The 20,494-nt window shown below is 41.9% G+C and overlaps 1 protein-coding gene across 1 annotated transcript in view; it reads right to left on the reverse strand.

The window, feature by feature from the left end:
• LOC125462067 (hexokinase HKDC1-like) overlaps positions 1-20,494 on the reverse strand; it is a 98,964-nt gene that overhangs the window by 51,602 nt on the left and 26,868 nt on the right. The window contains exons 5-8 of the mRNA XM_048551550.2: positions 14,284-14,383; positions 14,010-14,193; positions 13,309-13,464; positions 8,611-8,844 (exon numbers count right to left, since the gene is read on the reverse strand). Of these exons, the coding sequence (XP_048407507.1) occupies positions 8,611-8,844; positions 13,309-13,464; positions 14,010-14,193; positions 14,284-14,383 (674 nt within the window). The remainder of the gene's footprint in view (positions 1-8,610; positions 8,845-13,308; positions 13,465-14,009; positions 14,194-14,283; positions 14,384-20,494) is intronic.

Raw genomic sequence — 20,494 nt, forward strand, 5'->3', positions numbered from 1 at the left:
GCCCATTGCCTGGAATGTTATGACCTTTCAAGTGGCCATCCAAGTACTATTAAAGGTTGTGAGATTGCCTACCTCAACTGCCCTCTCAAGCAGTGCATTCCAGACCCCAACCACCTTCTGGGTGAAATAAGTTTTCCCAAATCCCTTCTAAACTTCCTACTTTTCACTTTTAAAGTGTGCTCCCTTGTTCTTGACCTTTCATCCTTTCCATGCCCCTCAATTTTGGACATCTCTATCAAGACTGTCTCTAACCTTGTAGTTCCAAAGAAAACTATTTGAGCTTATCCAGTCTCTCTTCATTGCTGAAATGCTCCATCCCAGGTAATGTCCTGGTGATTCTCCTCTGCACCCCCTAGAGTGGAATCGCATCCTTCCTATAGTGTGGTAACCAGGACTGCACACAGTACTGCAGCTGTGGCTTAACCAAAGTCCTGTACAGCTCCAACATAACCTCCCTGTTCTTATAATCTATGACTTAACTGTTAAACACAAGCATTTAAGGCGGCACGGTGGCTCAGTGGTTAGCACTGCAGCCTCACAGTCCCAGGGACCCGGGTTCGATTCCAGCCTTGGGCGACTGTCTGTGTGGAGTTTGCACATTCTCCCCATGTCTGTGTGGGTTTCCTCCGGGTGCTCCGGTTTCCTCCCACAGTCCAAAGATGTGCAGGCTAGGTGGATTGGCCATGCTAAATTGCCCGTAGTGTTCGGGGTGTGTGGATTATAGGTGAAGGGGTCTGGGTGGGATGCGTCAAGGGGCAGTGTGGACTTGCTGGGCCGAATGGCCTGTTTCCACACTGCAGGGAATCTAATCTAATCTCGTATGCCTCCTTAATTAACTAATTAGCCTGAGCTGCGACCTTCAGGGATCTGTGGATGAGCACCCCAAGATCCGCATGTTCCTCTGTCCTTCCTTCCTAGTATCCTGTCATTCATTGAGTACTCCCTTCTTCTGTTCCATCTTGCAAAGTGCACCACCTCACATTTATCAGGTTGCTATTAATCTGACCATCTGATCAATCTTGTTTAAATCTTCCTCTAACTTGAGACCTTCTTTCTCATTATTTAACCCCGCAACCTTTAAAAAATCCTTGGTAAGCGCTTGAAATGTCATAACATTTAAAACTATGGGGGCTAAGTACTGGAGAGTGGGGTTAGTGTAGACAGGCCAGTGTAGACTCAATGGCTCTATGACTTTATCTTGATGTCCCTGTACATGAGTTACAAAAGAAGAGTTACCATGAGACATGGATTGAGAAGATATATCAAATGTTGGCTTTTCTTTCAAGGGTATGGAATATAAAAGAACAGAAGCATTGCTGCAACTGTACAGGGCATTGATGAGATCACACCTAAAGTATTATGCGCAGTTTTGGTCTCCTTATTGAGACAACATGAATAAAAGGAATTTAGAGAAGGTTCATTATGCCAATCTTTGGAATAAAGGGGTTTCACTTGAGCCTTCAGACCTACCCTAACCCTATCGCAGGTTGGGCGTGCATCCATTTGAATTTATGGGAATGAGGGGTGATCTCACTGAAACATACAAGTTCCTGCATGGACGTGAGACAGTGGATGCTGAGTGTAGTAACATTGGGTCGGCATTCAGTTAAGTTAAACTAGCAGATTTTATTAAAAATGACACTGTCCATGAGAGAGGGTCTGGGAGAGCAGTTACATATTCTACCTGGTTCTGACATTATCGTGATATATCTCCTCAAGTACATGTTCAGACGTTACACTGGAAATGTTCATGACTTTCCACATAACACACGAGAAGCATTTCACAGGTGCAAGGTCTGCTGCCATCATTTTCACCTAAATTCGGTTTTTCAGTTGCACTGTTTAGAGAATACTAATTTTGATAGGGACCTTTTTCCTCTTCAGACAGTCCCACAACAATTAAAAGTCCCACCTTCTTTCATCTTGCACATTTGATGATTAGATAATTGATGAGGATAAAGCAGTGGATGTTGTCCACATGGACTTTAACAAAGCCTTTGACAAGCCTTATGGCAGGCTGATGCAAAAATGTGAAGACACATTGGATCCGCGGTAAGCTGATAAAATGAATATAGAATTGACTTAGTCGTAGACAGAGAGTAGCAGTGGAAGGGTGTTTTTCTGATTGGAGATCTGTGACCAGTGGTGTTTTGTGGGGATCAGTGCTGGGACGCCTGTTGTTTGTAATGTACATAAATGATTTGGAGGAGATGTAGATGATCTGATGAGTAAGTTTGCAGATGACACAAAGATCGGGGGAGCAGGATACAGCAGGGATATAAATAGGCTGGTGACTTGGGTGGAGAAATGGCAGATAGAGCTTAATCCAGACTAATGCCAGGTAATGCATTTTGGAACATCTAATGCAGGAGGGATGTACACAGTAAATGTCAGAACCCTTAATAGCATTAACATACAGAGGAATTTATGCATACAGGTCCATAGTTCCCTGAAAGTGGTAACACAAGTGAAGAAGGTCAAGAAGGTGCAAGGCATGTTTGCCTCCATCATTTGGGGCATAGAGTGTAAAAATGGCAAGTCATGTTGTGGCTGTATAGAACTATTGTTAGGCCACAAATGGAATATTGCATACAGAACTGGTTGCCACTCTACCAAAAGGATATGAAGGCTTTGGAGGAGGTTCACAAAAAATTTACCAGGGTGTTGCCTGGTATGGAGGGTATTAGCTATGAGGAGAGATTGGACAGACTTGGTTTGTTTTCACTGAATGTTAGAGGCTGAGGGGGTGACCTATGGAAGTTTACAGAATTATGAAAGATTTGTCTAGAACAGATAGTCAGAGTCCTTCTTCCCAGGGTAGAAATGTCTATTACTTGGAGACAGAAGTTTAAGGTAAAAGGGATAAAATTTAAAAGAGATTTGAGAGGCATGTTTCTTTTTTAACACAGAGGGTAATAAGTGCCTGGAATTTGCTGCCAGAGACCGTGGTGGAAACAGATACAATAGCAATATTTAAGAGGTGTCTTGACAGATAACTGAATAGGCAGGGAAGAGCACTCAGAGGCAAAAGGCTTTTAGCTTAGAAAGACTTCACATGTCATACCAGGCTTGGTGGGCCGAAGGGCCTGTTCCTGTATTGAAATGCTCTTTGTTCTATTTTGTTACTGTTTGTATTTGTTAGTGCCTTTTCCTGCTCTCCCTATAATCATGGCATCCCTCTAACCACTAGCTCCTCTGACACACGTGACTCATACCAACAAATATCTGTTCTTCAGTTTCACTGTGACCATAGTCAGCCATTCCTTTATGCGTCATAATCTGCTCCTTGTAATTGTCCACATGTTGCAGTGTGGACAGCGCCTGATCACTCTATTTTGCTAGTTCAGACTCTGTAAATGTACAATCAGCTCAATTAACCATGAACAATGCTCTTAATACAGTTTGATTATTGCCAAAGTTGTAAAATTTCTGTTTTTCCATCACTAGCTATAACATTCCCAAGACCTTACCCGTCTTTCTGTGCTTCTCTTTTGTACATATAATGTGCCCAGAATTAAAATTTATACCCGATGGCCTTAAACGATACTGACCAAATTTTCTCTCAAACCTTAGGCTTAAACAATGCTCTTTTCCCTGTATGCAGGACATGCAGGTACTCAGAAAAAGTGGGGCAAATTGTACTTCTTTCCCAAGCTAGGTAGACGAGTGAAACATTTTTGACAGACCAATATCAGTAGGTTGAATGAGGTAACAAGACTCCCAGAGGTTTACAAAGGTCTTATTGTAATCTATAGTTTAGCACAAATACTCATTTTCATTTTCCCTTTGAGATTCTTTCTAGTCCAGATGTCAAACCCTCACTCAGGAAGAACCCAGTTCTTTCTTTTCATATAAAAACCCAGCTCTTTTGTTTAAAAGAAAATCAAACTGTTTTATACAGCTCTGTAGCAGGTAGGACTTGGAGCCTGACCTCCAGCATAAAGGTAGAGACATTCCCAATGTGTCACAACACCCTAAGATCTCAGCTCTTTTTTTTCCCCTCAAAAACACACAGGTTGATGACATAATGTTTATTGAGCAAGAATTATGGATCAGGAAAATCTGCCTGCATTTACTTATATTCAGGCACAGCAAAGAAAAATCTGAGATAACAAGGCATAGAGCTGGATGAACACAGCAGGCCAAACGGCATCCAAGCAGCATCCAAAAAGCAAGAAAGCTGACATTTCAGGCCTAGACTCTTCTTCAGAAAATCTGTGCCTGAACGGGAGTCAGAATAATCTGCAACAAGGGAGATGGCATCTCCTTCAGAGCACATCACAGCCTCAGAGTGTGGGGAATTGTGAGCTTCTCCTCTCAAACTGCTGATATTCTCTACAGTTGTACAGTCTGGAGCACAATATCTTTGATCAATTCCATTTGTCATTTCCAGTCTGGAATCCATTCTTCTGCTGAGCAAGAGCAACTGCTGTTTTTGCCTTTCTGATTTCCATCAGATTATTCCAAGGTTACTTTCAGCAAAATTGTGTGGTCTAGGTACAGATCTGGTTGTTGATATTTTATTAATTTCTAGTATTTACAGTTTTTTTCCCCAGCCTTCTGTCCAAATGTGACTTGGGATGATGCAACCCATGAGGTGTTTTCCTCCTGTTTCATTCTTTGCTTGTCCCCCTAAGAAACCAGAAGTGGAATATCAGTACTGAAAACAGGTGCTAATCCTTCTTAGACTCCTGAAGCAGTAGGATACTGAGAGATGCATTGTTCCAGAGAGCTTCATTTTTCTCTTCCACCTCTTTCGACATACAATCAGAGTCAGAGGGTTGTACAGCATGAAAATAGACCCTTCAGTCCCACTCATCCATGCCAACCAGATACCCTAAATTAATCTCGTTCCATTTGCCAGCTTTTGGCCCATATCTCTCTAAATTCTTCCTATTCATGTGCCTACTCAGATACCTTTTAAATGTTGTAATAGTATTAGCCTCTTCCACTTCTTCTGGCAGCTCATTCCATACACGCACGACTCATTGCATGAAAAAGTGTCTCCTTAGGTTCCTTTTATATCTTTCCCCTCTCATCTTAAACCTATGCCCTGTAGTTTTGGAACACCCTACTTGGAAAAAGACCTTGGCTATTCACCCAAACCATGCCATTCATGATTTTATAAACCTCTATAAGGTCACACCTCAACCTCTGAAGCTCCAGGGAAAATAGCCTCAGCCTATTCAGCCTCTCCCTATACCTCAAACACTCTAACCCTAGGAATATCCTGGTAAATCTTTTTTGTATTCTTTCAAGTTATAACAATACCTTTCCAATAGCAGGAAGACCAGAACTGAATGCAGTATTTCAAATGTGGCCTTACCACTATACTCCAACTCAATCTGCAACTACAGATCTTTGATTCTTCCATTATAGAACATCAACTCTGATTCAATGGAGAGTGCAGTTACTTGCATGCCAAGCAATGTAAGCAGCAAGTGATGAACAGAGCCAAATGATTCCACAACCAAAAGATTGGATCTGACTCTGCAGTTCTGCCAAATTGAGTTTTGAATCGTGTTGTAGAATTAAGCAATTCACAGGAAATCTTCTCATCTGGAATTTGTTTACAAGCATGCTATTAATGGAAGGTACTTTCTTGGCATTCTGCATTTCCTGGATGTTGAACAGGGTGGAAGTGGTAATCTTCAGCCTCTCCTGATATCTGACTTCACGTTCCAGCTTACACATGTATCTGTCTCCAATTTCACTTCATGCTCAGTTGTTAAGAATTGTTCATTGTTCATCATTCCTCTTTGTACCATGTTCCACTCACTGATCCAGTCACAAACAAAACCAGAAAGTCCTGGAGAAACTCAGCAGGAGATTCAGTTGAAATTGCAGTTCTGCAGATGAGTCACTGGAGTCAAAACATTAATTCTGCTTTCTACTCTACAAATGTTGTAAAGCAACTGTAAGTGCTGGAGAAACTCAGCAGGTCTGGCAGCATCTGTCAGATTCCTCATCATTCCAACACCCAGGGCACCGGGCCTGTTGCACAAGTGTGCCCAAATCCCAACTCTTCCTCTTTATTTTCAGAAGTGCTTCCATACACTACTGAATGTTTCTTACCCCCACCAATAAACCATTCATGTTACCTTTCTCCTTTATCTTCCACCAGGAAACCACTTGTGTTTCTGATTTAATTACAAATTCACATACAAAACCCATCAGGGCATTGAGTGGGAGATGGAGGACACTAAATCAAAGTAGCGTTGGAACAGAAGATAAAGAACTGTAGCCCCTGTGATGGCTCTCTCTCTCTCTCTCTCTCTCTCTCTGAAAACATTGAGAGCATTAGTGGACCCTGCATGCCAGTTTTTTCATTTTACATTAACCCATCAGACATATCTGGAGCAAGGTGGGACCTGAATGTGGGTTAGAAGCAGGGACACGACCACAAGAGCCATGCCCAAGAACCCAGCATTTTTTAACATCCAGAAATGCTCTTAGATGTCCATTACTCACTAACAGGAAATCACTCGTATTCCCAGTTGATTCATTTATGGGCAAAGCCCATTAAGGTAAATGTAAATTGTCAAAAGTAGGGGAAAGGGGAAGGGTAATAACCTTTTCTCTCATCACTAAATCACTGTGGCTTTTATTTTTCCATACATTTAACACCACTGTAAATCACTATGGATAATTGAGAAGCTTGTTAAGGACAATGCTAACCGTCAACAGTTGAGGGAAAGGTAGGGAGAGCAGGAAGGGAATAAATCAAAATGAAATTGGAAGGAAAAATAACGCATTCTGCACACTATGGTGTTTATCTTTCTCTAAAGACATTGAGGATATTAATGGACACCACATGCTCCATCTCCGAGGGCATGATTATACGAAACTCAGCTCTTTTCTCTCTTACTTTTTCTATCCAGAAGTTTATCACTCACAACTGAATGGCTTTCCCATGACCAATTCATCATTCCTTTTTAAAACTATTAACCATCACAAGCAACTCACTAGTTAGCTAGTTAGACATCTAGATGCAAAGCCCAGTACGAGCGATGCAAACCATCAAAGTGGGAGAGGGGTAGGGACAGCTGGAAGGGGCAAAAAGCCCAGCCCTTGAACTCAAAGCCCAATTAGGATTACTTGCTCTCAGTCAACTCTGGAGTTATTCTGGTTTACTCTTCATGAGATCTACATTTCTTGTACTGACTGCATAGTATTAATGTTATGAATTCATGATCTGGAGGTTAATACTTTGGGAACTCAGATTCAAACCCTAACACAGGCATTCCTTTTTACTTGAAAATAAGACAAAGAATGCTGGAGATCTGAAAGAAAATCAGAAATTGCTGGTAAAACTCAGCAGATTTGGCAGCAGCCGTGCGGAGAAAGCAGAGTTAACATTTCAAGTCCAGCGACTCTACTGTTCTGCCAGACCTGCTGAGTTTCACCATTAATTTTGGTTCGCATTTCAATCTTTTCTTGTTCTCCTCCACTTCCTGTCATAACCGCCAAATGTGTCTCTAAACTTTCTCCAGCAATTTCTGTTTTTGTGTCTCTATCCTAACTTCTTTCATATTGACACTTGCTCTTTTATCTGGGAGTTTTCAAAATGCTGCTACAGTTGAATCCCTTTTGTGTATTGTTTCTCAATGTTCTTTTTGTGCCATGAAGACCACTGAAAATGCATAGTTTCCCAGGACTTTTTTTTGATCAGGCTTCCACATCTGTTCTAATTCATCAGTTTAAAGGCAAGCACTAGCTTATGAACCTCCAAGTAGATCTTTTTTTCAATACTACATGTACTTCAATGAATTCTATTATATATTCTTTCAGAGTATCCATCTAGCTGCCTACATTTATCAAAGTCTGACTACTCGTCATTTAATAGGTCATCCTTATAAATTTTGTCCATAATATTTAATAGAATTTCCAAGTACTTCTTCAGTGTCCAATTGTTGAGCATCTAGCTCTGAGAATACTTTACATCTAATTTTGCTTCTGATACAAAGAGACAGTGTCATAGTTGTAAGCTTGCTTCCTTTTCAGTAACAACGTAACACCATGCCCAAATATATACTTTCTTTTTCCAATGATTGTATGGTTCAGCTTCATAAACATTGCACTTGATTACAGCTATTTTTTCCCCCAAAGTAACTCAAAACTTCTATCTCTACCTTTAAGCGATCATTCCTCTGTTACCTTGTTAATAAATTCCAAACCATTTGTTAAGATTAAAATCCTTCTTCGGAAATGGGAGAGGGGAAGGGGGAAGGGAAATAAATTTACTTCAGAGCCCCTTTCCCCTCTTCCATTTCTGAAGGAGTGTTCAGACATGAAACGTCAGCTTTCCTGCTCCTCTGATGCTGCCTGACCTGCTGTGTTCATCCAGCTTCATACCTTGTTATCTCAGACTCCAGCATCAGCAGTTCCTACCATCTCCTCCGGAGGTATATTTCAGAGCAATGCACCAAATGGAATGATATACAAGGAGGCTTTATCCCATGGCATTGTACTCAGGAAACTGTACCCCAACAAGCCATATCCCAGCCAGTTATGGCACTTTCAGCAACATAGTGATCAAGTAGAGTAAAACTGCTATAAAGAAACATTGAGATTTAGCTGTTGGATGTAGAGTTCCTCATTGTTACTTACTGCGTATTTTGTCTGTACAGTGTCCCAGTAATACCCACTGTTGTTCGAAGCCGCTTGATTTTCTTATTTTTTTTGATATGTTGCAGAATAACAGCTAGAGTGGCTGAACAGAGAGTGGCTGAGCGAACTGAGACTATTTTGCAAATTTGCTTAACAGCGATGCCATCTTCTTCAGTAGGCTCCAGTTCCAGATTCTTTAGCATCTTTATTGCACTTTCCAGACCTGTACTGTAACTGAAGGAATTGACACAGAAATAATGAAATATTAGGATTGTTTATTTGGAAAGAGTGACTATGACATGCATTCCTCACAAGCATGCTTGCAGCTCCCCAAACACTTTACCTTTCATTTCCAAATGACATTGGCTGCAACAGCCTTCACTTAGCTCATCATCTCCATCCTTTTGTTGAATGCCACAGTGAAAATGACAGGGCATTAGAGTAGCACAGTGCAGACAGCCCACCGACAGACAAATGACAATTTATTCCCACTACAATTTATTCCCACACTTTCATGTATTAGGTTATAAAGTTCAATTCATAGGTGGATAATTAGCTGTGAACAAAAATCTGGCAGACGAGGTATAGTATGAGAAAATGTGAAGTTCCTCACTTTGGTAGGAAGAAGACAAAACACAGAGTATTACTTAAATGATTACCACAAGTGCATAATTCCAAGGAGCATAGTGAACTCCATGTTCAAATCCATGAGCAACAAGAAGTTAGTATGCCATACAATGTACAATTAAACAGGCTAAAGGGATGTTTTCCTTTATTGTGAAAGAAATTAAATATAAGAGTAAGGAAGTTATGTTTCATTTTACAGGCATTGGTGAGACCACATCTCAAATACTATGTGCAGTTTCGTCCCTTTATTTAAAGAAGGACGTAAACGCGATGGAGGTGGGTTAGAGCAGTTTTACTGGATTGATACCATCAATGAGTGGGTTGTCTTATTAGGATAGGCTGGACAGGCTGGGCTTGGTTCCACTGAAGTTTAGAAGAGTGAAGGGTGATTCATTTGAAGTGTACAAGATTCTGAATGGTCTTGATAAGGCAAAAGTGGAGAGAGGAGGTAATTCTAGAATCAGGAGGCACTGTTTTAAGATAGGTATCAACCATTTTAGGCCAGAAATGATAGATACTTCCTCTCAGAGGGTTGTAATTTGAAACTCTCTGCCTCAGAAGGCATTGGTGCTGAGAGCATTAAATATTTCTAAGACAGACATAGATTTCTGTTTTTGTTTCTTATTTAACTGTACCACTGGCCAAACAAAGATCAGGGTGGAAATATAACCTCTATTTTACTGTGGGAGAGTCTACTTTTTTTCATTTTATCAGCTTTCTGCTGTCAAGGTCCTAATTGCTGCGAAGGTATATTGCATTGCCAATCCATTATATTGTAGTGTCAGCAGAGTTTGGTATACTGCAGAGCCTAACCTGAACATCAAATCGCTGGCTTTTCCAATGGGGCATTGGATCAGCACAGGAACAGAATGACAGGTGCATTCAGGTTTTCAAAGGAACACAAAGGATGTAGAGGAGTCTGAGAATGACCATTAAACCCACCAAAGCCAAGGAAGTGTATTTGAATCAAACTCTAGGTTGTCATTCAGCCATTGGGTATGAACACTGGGTGACAGCAATTTAGAGGAGTCCCTGCTGACAGTAGCTGCAAGGAAAGGACAATCTTAATTGTTCCTGGACAATGAGGACAGCTTGGTAGAAATGGCTGGAAGAACTCGGCAGATCTGGCAGCATCTGTGGTGAGGGAAATAGAATTAACATTTCAAGTCTAGTGACTGACTCTTCTCCAGAACTTAGGAAACAGACATCACATGTATTTCACACTTTTGTATAAGTACAAGATAGATGCTGAATTAAAATCAGAAAATGTGGGAAATGATCAGCCGGTCTGTGGAGAGAGAAATGATTCATATGTCACATTGATTATCTTTCATCAGAAAAGTTCGAAATGTAATAATTTTGGCAGGGAAATTGAGAGGGGTTTATCATGGAAAGACACAGTGGTGGGATGGGACTGAATGGATGAAAAGTCATTTTCTGTCTTTAGCACAAAATATGTTGTTGGACAGCAGACAGAGTGAGATTCTTCCTGTCTGGGCGCTAAACTGACTCTGCTGCCGTGATCACTTCAAGCTATGACCTTTGAATTGTAACTAGGCCATGACTGCTTTTAACAGGAGCTTGAACCACATCCTGTATTGCCTTCATTATTAAATATCATGATGACCAGTAAATGTGCAGGCTAGTTGGATTGGCCATGCTAAATTATCCATAGTGTTCAGGGGTGTGTAGATTAGGTGGGTTATAGGGAGGTATGTGTGGGTGGGATGATGTGAGGTTCAGTATGGACTTGTTGGGCTGAAGGGCTGTTTCCACACTGTAGGGATTCTATGATCTATGATCTTCTATGGGTATAATATTTGGTTCAGAAATATCTAAGGCTAGTACAGAAATAACTCAGAATGGACCATCTGGCATTGACCGAGGTATTGGAAACAATAATGGCAAGCATAGCTCTCTTGGTCCTGCCGAGTCTTCCTTTCTGACGTCTGGGAGACTTTGACAAATTTGGGAGACTAACCCAAAGAATTAACAAGCATCAGTCTGACATTGTCATTTTCACAGATTCATACCTTATAACCAATGCCCCAGATACCATGATCATGAGCCCTGGTTCCACCGTCACTACTACAGGTATGTCACAGAGGCATATACTCAGCATATACCTTGGGAGTTGTATCAGAGATAATGGGAACTGCAGCTGCTGGAGAATCCAAGATAATAAAATGTGAGGCTGGATGAACACAGCAGGCCCAGCAGCATCTCAGGAGCCCAAAAGCTGATGTTTCGGGCCTAGACCCTTCATCAGAGATTTTATTACCTTGGGAGTTACTGACTTTGATTTTGAATCACATGAGGTGTCATAGTATCAGGACAAACATGAGCAAGGAAACCTCTTGCATATTACCATATAGTCATCCTCATCTCAGTGAAAGCAGCATGCAATAGACAGAGTTAGGAGGTCCCACAATCCACAGATTAGTTTTCAATTCTGCAGTCCTGCTGCTTCCAGACACGAATGATAGTGGGTAATTAAACAACTAACAAGAGAAGAAGACTTTACAAATCATACTCATCCTTAACCTGTCCTCTGTATGGTCCACCAACCTCTCCCCCGCACTGACCTTTCTCCCCTGCACTGATCACTCTCCCCCAGACTGACCCCTTCCCCACACTGTGTCCTCTGACCCGCACTGTCCCATCCCTACCATTGTGCTGTCTCTGTCTCTCCTTCATTCTGCCCTCTCCCTCACTGTCCCATCTTCCTTGCTGTGCTTTTCCCCCACTGTTCTCAATCCCTCATCTGTCCCCCAACACGCTTAATGTCCTATTTCCCTCCCCATCCTCTCTCCATCCCTGTCCCCTCTCCCTCACCATCCTCCCTCACTAGTCAATCTCCCTCACTGTTCCCTCTCAAGCAATATGCCAGTTTGATTGCTATTTGATCTCAACCCCAGTTCAATCCTGAGTACTGTGTTATAGAACATAGAACATAACAGCACAGTGCAGGCCCTTCAGCCCTCGATGTTGTGCCAACCTGTCACATCGATCCCAAGCCCATCCAACCTACACTATTCCATATTCCATATGCTTGTCCAATGATGACTTAAATGTACCTAAAGTTGGCGAATCTACTACTGTTACAGGCAAAGCGTTCCATTCCCTTACTACTCTCTGAGTAAAGAAACTACCTCTGACATCTGTCCTGTATCTTTCACCCCTCAATTCAAAGCTGTGGCCCCTCGTGCTCGCTGTCATCATCCTAGGAAAAAAGGCTCTCCCTGTCCACCCTATCTAACCGTCTGATTATTTTATATATCTCAATTAAGTCACCTCTCAACCTTCTTCTCTCTAATGAAAACAGCCTCAAGTCCCTCAGCCTTTCCTCGTAAGACCTTCCCTCCATACCAGGCAACATCCTAGTAAAACTCCTCCTCTGCACCCTTTCCAAAGCTTCCACATCCTTCTTATAATGCGGTGACCAGAACTGTATGCAATACTCCAAGTACGGCCGCACCAGAGTTTTGTACAGCTTCACCATAACCTCTTGTATCTCGACTATTGTAAATAAAACAATGGACCAAATTAACAAGATTAGAATTAGATTAGATTACCTACAGTGTGGAAACAGACCCTTCGGCCCAACAAGTCCACGCCGCCTCTTGAAGCATCCCAGCCAGACCCTTTCCCCCTATAACCCACATACCCCTGAGCACTACGGGCAATTTAGCATGGCCAATCCACCTAACATGCACATCTTTGGACTGTGGGAGGAAACCGGAGCACCCGGAGAAAACCCACGCAGACACGGGGAGAATGTGCAAACTCCACACAGACAGTCGCCCGAGGTGGGAATCGAACCCGGGTCCCTGGCGCTGTGAGGCTGCAGTGTTAACCACTGAGCCACCGTGTCGCCCCTAAGGGACACTGTAAAATATCAAACCACAGAGAAAATTGAAATCTCATTTTGGGAGGGGTGCTGATGATATCAGAAGCCCTGAATGTTGTGGTAGACACTACAAGTTCCTTTTCCAAGTACATTCATACACAGTTGTAACCATGGAGAGAAGCATGCAGTTGGATATAACCTTATTTGAAGTCTGTGCTTACTTCTGTATAGCAATAATGTCTTCAATATCAATAGATCCTTTGGTGAGGAGTTTGGATGAAGTCTTTCCTTTGAACAGTATGCCATTTCGAACAATTCGGACCAGAATAATCCGCACAAGTTCTCCCATATACATTGCAGAAGCCATTTTCTCAAACCTGAAAGACCACAAGGAAACGTAATTTCAGTTGGTTTCATAAAAATAAACTCTTTGAACATTTTGTCTCTTCCTGTTTTTGCACAAAGCGTAATGGTTTCCAATAGATCAATGGGTGTCAGTATATCAATTAGCATCAGTGAGCGAATGGGTGTCAATGGATCAATGGGGTACGAGTGTGCTTTCCAGTAGATCAACAGATGTCAAACAGCCAACGGGTGTCCAACTTTGCTTGAGTCTTTGCTGAGGAGTTATTCTTCAAGTGTAAGTCAAGGGAATGAATGTTGGCTGTCCGTACAATGATTTAGAGTCAAGATGAGCCACTTTGGGCTCAATCTATACACATCCCATCAAAGTGCAGCCAAAGAGTAGTCTCAGGAGCTAGAACATTATTTCATTTCCTCATTTTGAGGTATTGAGGATTCTTAAGGATCAGGAATGGAACGTTAAAGAAAGGCCATAGTAATATCAGGGAGCAACATCAGAAGTAAGGAAAGTGGCAACTTTAAGGAAGGTGAGTTAAAGGAATATTCAATGTCAACTCACAGCTGTTTCCCTGGATTGATGGAGCCATCATCGACTTCCCTGTCAAATACAGTCCTGATATCTTCCAATGAGCCATCATCTCCAAATCCTCCCCATTCTGTGTTGATGCACATCCTTCCTTCATCACCTTCCACTAGTTGGATGTGTCTCAATTCCTCCATGTAACAAGCATTTGTGCCAGTTCCTGTAGATGGCAGGTTGATGATTAAACTGCTGGATTTCATGTGAAAGGAAATGTTTAAAAACCAAATTGTGAGTGCAAATTTCTTATTACCAATGACAACGCCAACCTCACAGTATGGGTCATCAAATGCACACGTCATCATGGTTCCCACGGTGTCATTCACTAAAGCCAACACATCCACTTCGTAGTCCTAATAAAACAACATCATCTTCAGCATCTTGATACAACTGTTTGGGATTCCACTTTCCACAATAACTTTATTGTTACAACATAAGAAATAACAGCACAAATTTGCAAAAATTATGTTCATTTTAGTGATAGCTATAGAACACTAAGTAACTTCTCCATTCAGTAATAGACCAACCCATCAAAACTATTCAGAAAAGGCAGAATATGATACTAGATACAGAGTAAAGCTCTCTCCACACCACTGCCATGAGACACTCTCAGGACAATTAGAACAAAGGATAAGGCAGAGAGTGAATCTCCCTCTTCTTTGCTTGACCAAACACTCCAATGGCAAGTATAAAATGGGGCGAGATGCAGAATAAAGTTTGCATACATTGTTCATATCACATACTCCCAGCACAAGTACAATGTGGGGATAGATACGAAATTAGCATGCTCTACACTGTTCCATCGAAAAACACAGAGCAGATTTAGACACAGACTAAAACTCCATCTACAGTGTCACTTGGTAATAAAAGGGGTTATATACAGAATAAAACGCCCAGTGATCGCTTCGCATCAAACACCCCATGGAAAATATGCAAAAGATTATATGGAACTTAGAACCACAGAAAAGTTACAGCCTAGAAAAAGGCCATTCAGCCCATTGTGCCAGTGCCAGCTGATTAAACTAGCTGCCCATTCTCATCACTCTTAGCAGCATCTGGTCCACAGCTATGCAGAGATTCAGAAGCGTGTCCAGGTTCCTTTTAAGTGAGTTGTAGGTTTTGCCTCAACCACCAAACTGGGCAGTAAATTCCAGACACCCACTACCCTCTGGGTAAAAATACTTTTCCTCTTGACTAATCCTTTTACCTCTATCCAAGCCTCTCATTATTTTGTATACCTCAATTAAAGTCACACCTCAGCTTTCTCTGATTACCAAGAAACATCACTAGCCTGGCCAATCTTTCAAAATTTTAAGATCTATCAACATTTTTGTGGATATCCTCTGTATCCTCTCTACATCAATGATGTCCTTTCTGTGATGTAGTGACCAGAATTATACAAAAAGTTCCAATATAGCTTAAAGCATTACATTCTTGCTCTTGTATTCAAGGCCTCACCCATTGAAGGAAAGCATCTTATAATCCCTTCTTTACTACCTTCACTATCTGTACTGCCACTTTCAGGGACATATGAATATACATTCTAAGAGTCTCTCACTTTCTCCATCTCTCTTTTGCCCTCCCATTTATTGTGCACTCCCTGTCTTTATTCAACATAGAGTTTTCGTAGTACAGAGAAAAGTCTTTTGGCTTATCACATACTCAGCAGTGGACTGATTAGATTAGATTTGTCTAATCTGGTGATCATTTATTGGTGACTAACATCTCCTGCCTGCCAAAAAATGTGATTGCTTGCCAGGTATTTGAACAGTTTTTGCACATGAGCATTTGGGGCAGAAACCACTGGACCTCAAGTGTGAAGGAGGCTTTTCTTTCTGCATTAAAAAAAAATCTCAGGCCTGAAGATAGCCAGTTCTCTTCCCTTATCAATAATTCAGAGACTTTTATAAGTGTGAAGCAGTGGTAGTGTCCTTACCCCCTGTCCTGGGAGGCCCAAGTTCAAGTCCCACCTGATCTAGACGTGTGTAACATCTCTGAACAGGCTAGTCAGAACATCAGTTTAAATAAAAGAGGAGAAGCGTAAACTAGTCAATCTGTGCTTCCTGCAAACGTGAAAGTAGTTAGGAAGGATGATCAAGAAGCAAGATTCTAAGCAGCAACAGGATGGTCTCAAAGTCTCTGTGCAGAGGGATCACTGAACTGACTACTTTGCCAGTCTTCCCCTCCATTGATATCCGCCATGTTATTTTGTCTGCATGCCTGTATGTGCATGTGTAAATGAGCAGTTTATAAGCGTGTTAGAGTTTTAAGTAGTAGGTTTTAACATGATTTACAATTGTTCATTTGACGTTCAAATATCTTTCTTCTGTGATAAATAGCAATTCTCATTAAGTACCAAAACCCAGTACATCCTTTCTGTCAGAAATAATGGGAACTGCAGATGCTGGAGATTCCAAGATAATAAGATGTGAGGCTGGATGAACACAGCAGGCCAAGCTGTGCTCCTGAGATGCTGCTTGGCCTGCTGTGTTCATCCAGCCTCACATCCTTTCTGTCAACCTGTTAAAGGTAGTTGATTGGGGAATTCTGCATGCTTTGTAAAATCATTCACTTTTGACTCCAGCAATTTCCAGGTTTGATTTGCAGCACACTACCCCAGTGAAGAGCAACAGCTTTGTATTGGTGATAATGGGAACTGCAGATGCTGGAGAATCCAAGATAATAAAATGTGAGGCTGGATGAACACAGCAGGCCCAGCAGCATCTCAGGAGCACAAAAGCTGACGTTTCGGGCCTAGACCCTTCATCAGAGCTCTCTGATGAAGGGTCTAGGCCCGAAACGTTAGCTTTTGTGCTCCTGAGATGCTGCTGGGCCTGCTGTGTTCATCCAGCCTCACATTTTATTAGCTTTGTATTGGTCTTCACTCTTTAAGAAGATACTTGACTGAAATTAATATTGATAGCAATAAAACTGCCAATATTAATGCTGTTGAACATGTTAATTTGGGTAGAATTGGGAGGACTAACAATAGCTAGCTCTGTGATCCACAAGATATCCACTTAAGAGACCTTGGGGAGATGGAATAGATACTTGGGATACCTTTGCTTATGTCATTAAAACTCTCTACAGTCTCGTTTCTGTAGCCTGGAAAGACAAGACCGAGAACTGCAGCAAACTGACAATGGCATCAAGGTACAAGAAGCCACTTAAGTTGACAGGGAGGAAATAAAAAGGTAGTAGTGGTAGGGACAATACAATTAGGAGGATAAATACTGATCCATGCAAATATGAGCATGTTCTGAAGGCTTGTGTTATCTACGCAGTGCTAAGGTCTGGGATATCTCCTCAAGCCTGGAGACGAATTTGCAGTGAGAAGGGGAGGATCTAGTTATTAACGTACATATTGGTAGTCATGATATTGACAGGACTGGAAAGGAGCTTCTGCTGAAAGTCTTTGAACAGTTAGGAGTTAGATCAAATGCAGAACCGACAAGTTAATAATCTGTTGATGACTACCTGAGTCACAGGCACTGGCACCAGCACTTCAGTACATTCAAGGCTTTTTATTCTTCACTCCCAAGTGGGCATTGTCACATTTCCCCACATTATATTCTACCTGCCAAGTTTTTCCCCAACTATACAAGCCGTTGGTAGAGATTTTATATAATTGGGGCCTATGCACTATCCTGTGGCACTTGACAGGTTACAAAATGTTAACCTGAAACAGGCCTATCAAACACAATGCCCTGAGTTGTATTCATTAGCCTTTCCTCTCTCCATGCTAATATATCAACCCTAACACCATGAGCATTTAGTGCAGCATTTATGTGGCACCTTATCCCTTTTGAAAGTTACATAGAACATAGAACAATACAGCGCAGAACAGGCCCTTCGGCCCTTGATGTTGCGCTGACTTGTGAACTAATCTAAGCCCATTCCCCGACACTATCCCATCATCATGCATATGCTTATCCAAGGACTGTTTAAAAGTCCCTATTGTGGCTGAGTTCACTACATTGGCAGGCAGGACATTCCACGCCCTTACCACTCACTGAGTAAAGAACCTGCCTCTGACATCTGTCTTAAATCTATCACCCCTCAATTTGCAGCTATGCCCCCTCGTACAAGCTGAAGTCATCATCGTCGGAAAAAGACTCTCACTGTCCACCCTATCTAATCCTCTGATCATCTTATATATCTCTATCAAATCCCCTCTTAGCCTTCTTCTCTCCAATGAGAACAGACCTAAGTCCCTCAGCCTTTCCTCATAAGACCTTTGCTCCAGGCCAGGAAACATCCTGGTAAATCTACTCTGCACCTTTTCCAATGCTTCCACATCCTTCCTGTAATGGGGCGACCAGAACGATACGCAATATTCCAAGTTAGGGAGCACTAGTGTTTTGTACAGTTGCAGCATGACATCACGGCTCCGGAAATCAGTCCCTCTACCAATAAAACCTAACACACCATATGCCTTCTTAACAGCATTATCAACCTGGGTGGCAACATTCAGGGATATATGTACATGGACACCAAGATCCCTCTGCACATCCACACTACCAAGAATCTTTCCATTGACCCAGTATTCTGCCTTCCTATTATTCTTCCCAAAGTGAATCACCTCACATTTATCCGCACTGAACTCCATTTGCCACCTTTCAGCCCAATTCTGCAGTTTATCCAAGTCTCCCTGCAACCTGCAACATTCTTCCACACTGTCCACCATTCCACCGACTTTAGCGCCATCTGCAAACTTACTAACCCACCCACCCATGCCTGCGTCCAAGTCATTTATAAAAATGACAAACAGCAGTGGTCCCAAAACAGATCCTTGAGGCACACCACTAGTAACCAGACTCCAGGCTGAATATTTTCCATCAACCCTCGTTCCCTTCTTACATAAAGCCAGTTTCTAATCCAAACTGCAAAATCTCCCTCAATCCCATGTCTCCATATTTTCTCCAATAGCCTACCATGTGGAACCTTATCAAAGACTTTACGGAAGTCCATGTACACCACGTCAACTGCCCTACACTCATCCACATGCTTGGTCAACTTCTCAAAAAACTCAGTGAGGTTTGTAAGACACGACCTGCCCTTGACGAATCCATGTTGACTATCTCCAATCAAATTGTTGCTTGCTAGATGATTATAAATCCTATCTCTTATAATCCTTTCCAAAACGTTTCCTACAACAGACGTAAGGCTCACAGGTCTATAATTACCTGGGTCATCTCTACTGCCCTTCTTGAACAAGGGCACAACATTTGCAATCCTCCAGTCCTCTGGTACTAAATCTGTAGACAATGACAACTCAAAGATCAAGGCCAAAGGATCCGCCACCTCCTCCCTAGCTTCCCAGAGAATCCTCGGAAAAATCCAAATAGGCCCAGGAGATTTATCTACCTTCACACCTTCTAGAATTGATAACACCTCCTCCTTACTAACCTCAATCCTCTTATTCCTCACAAACCTATAGAAAGCTTTAGGGTTTTCCTTTATTCTACTTGCTAATGCCTGCTCATGGCCCCTCCTTGCTCTTCTTAACTCTCTCTTTAAGTCCTTCCTAGCTAATCTGTAACTCTCCATCACCTCATCTGAGCCATCTCGTCTCAATGTCACATAAGCCTCCCTCTCCCGCTTAACAAGAGAAATAATTTCTTTAGTAAACCACAGTTCCCTTACTTATTGCTTCCTCCCTGCCTGACAGGGACATACCTATCAAGGGCATGCAGTATCTCTTCCTTAAACCAGCTCCACATTTTGATTGCCCCATCCCCTGCATTTTGCTACCCCATTCTATGCCTCCTAAGTCTTGCCTAATCGCATTATAATTGCCATTCCCCCATCTATAACTCTTGCCCTGTGGCATGTTCCTATCCCTTTCCATCGATAAACTAAACATCACCGAATTATGGTCACTCTCTCCAAAGTGCTCACCTACCTAGTTACACCTACTGCTTCCTTTTTATCCATCTGCAAGTTGACCCTCAAAGATCTCTAATAATCAAACCAAATTTCTCTTTCATAAAATCATGCTAGTCTGCCTGACTGACGAAAAATACAAACAATCTGTTGGAACATAGAACAGTACAGCACAGTACAGGTCCTTCGGCCTACAATGTTGTGCCAACCTATTATCCTACTCTAAAATCAAACTACCCTGTGTACCCTTCATTATACTATTATCCATGTACCTATCCAACAGTTCCTTGAATGTCCCTAATGTATCCGACTCCACTACCACCACCGGCAACTAATTCCACACACCCACCACTCTCTGTGTAAAGAACCTACCTCTGATGTTTCCCTGATACTTTGCTCCAATCACCTTAAAATTATGCCCTCTTGTCATCGTCATTTCTGCCCTGGGAAAAAGTCTCTGGCTATCCAGTCTATCTATGCCTCTCATCATCTTGTAGATATCTATCAAGTCACCTCTCATCCTTCTTCGTTTCAATTTGAAAAGCCCTATCTTTCCTCATAAGACCTGCTCTCCAGTC

This window comes from Stegostoma tigrinum, chromosome 20, assembly GCF_030684315.1.
Source record: "Stegostoma tigrinum isolate sSteTig4 chromosome 20, sSteTig4.hap1, whole genome shotgun sequence".
NCBI classification, from domain to species: domain Eukaryota; kingdom Metazoa; phylum Chordata; class Chondrichthyes; order Orectolobiformes; family Stegostomatidae; genus Stegostoma; species Stegostoma tigrinum.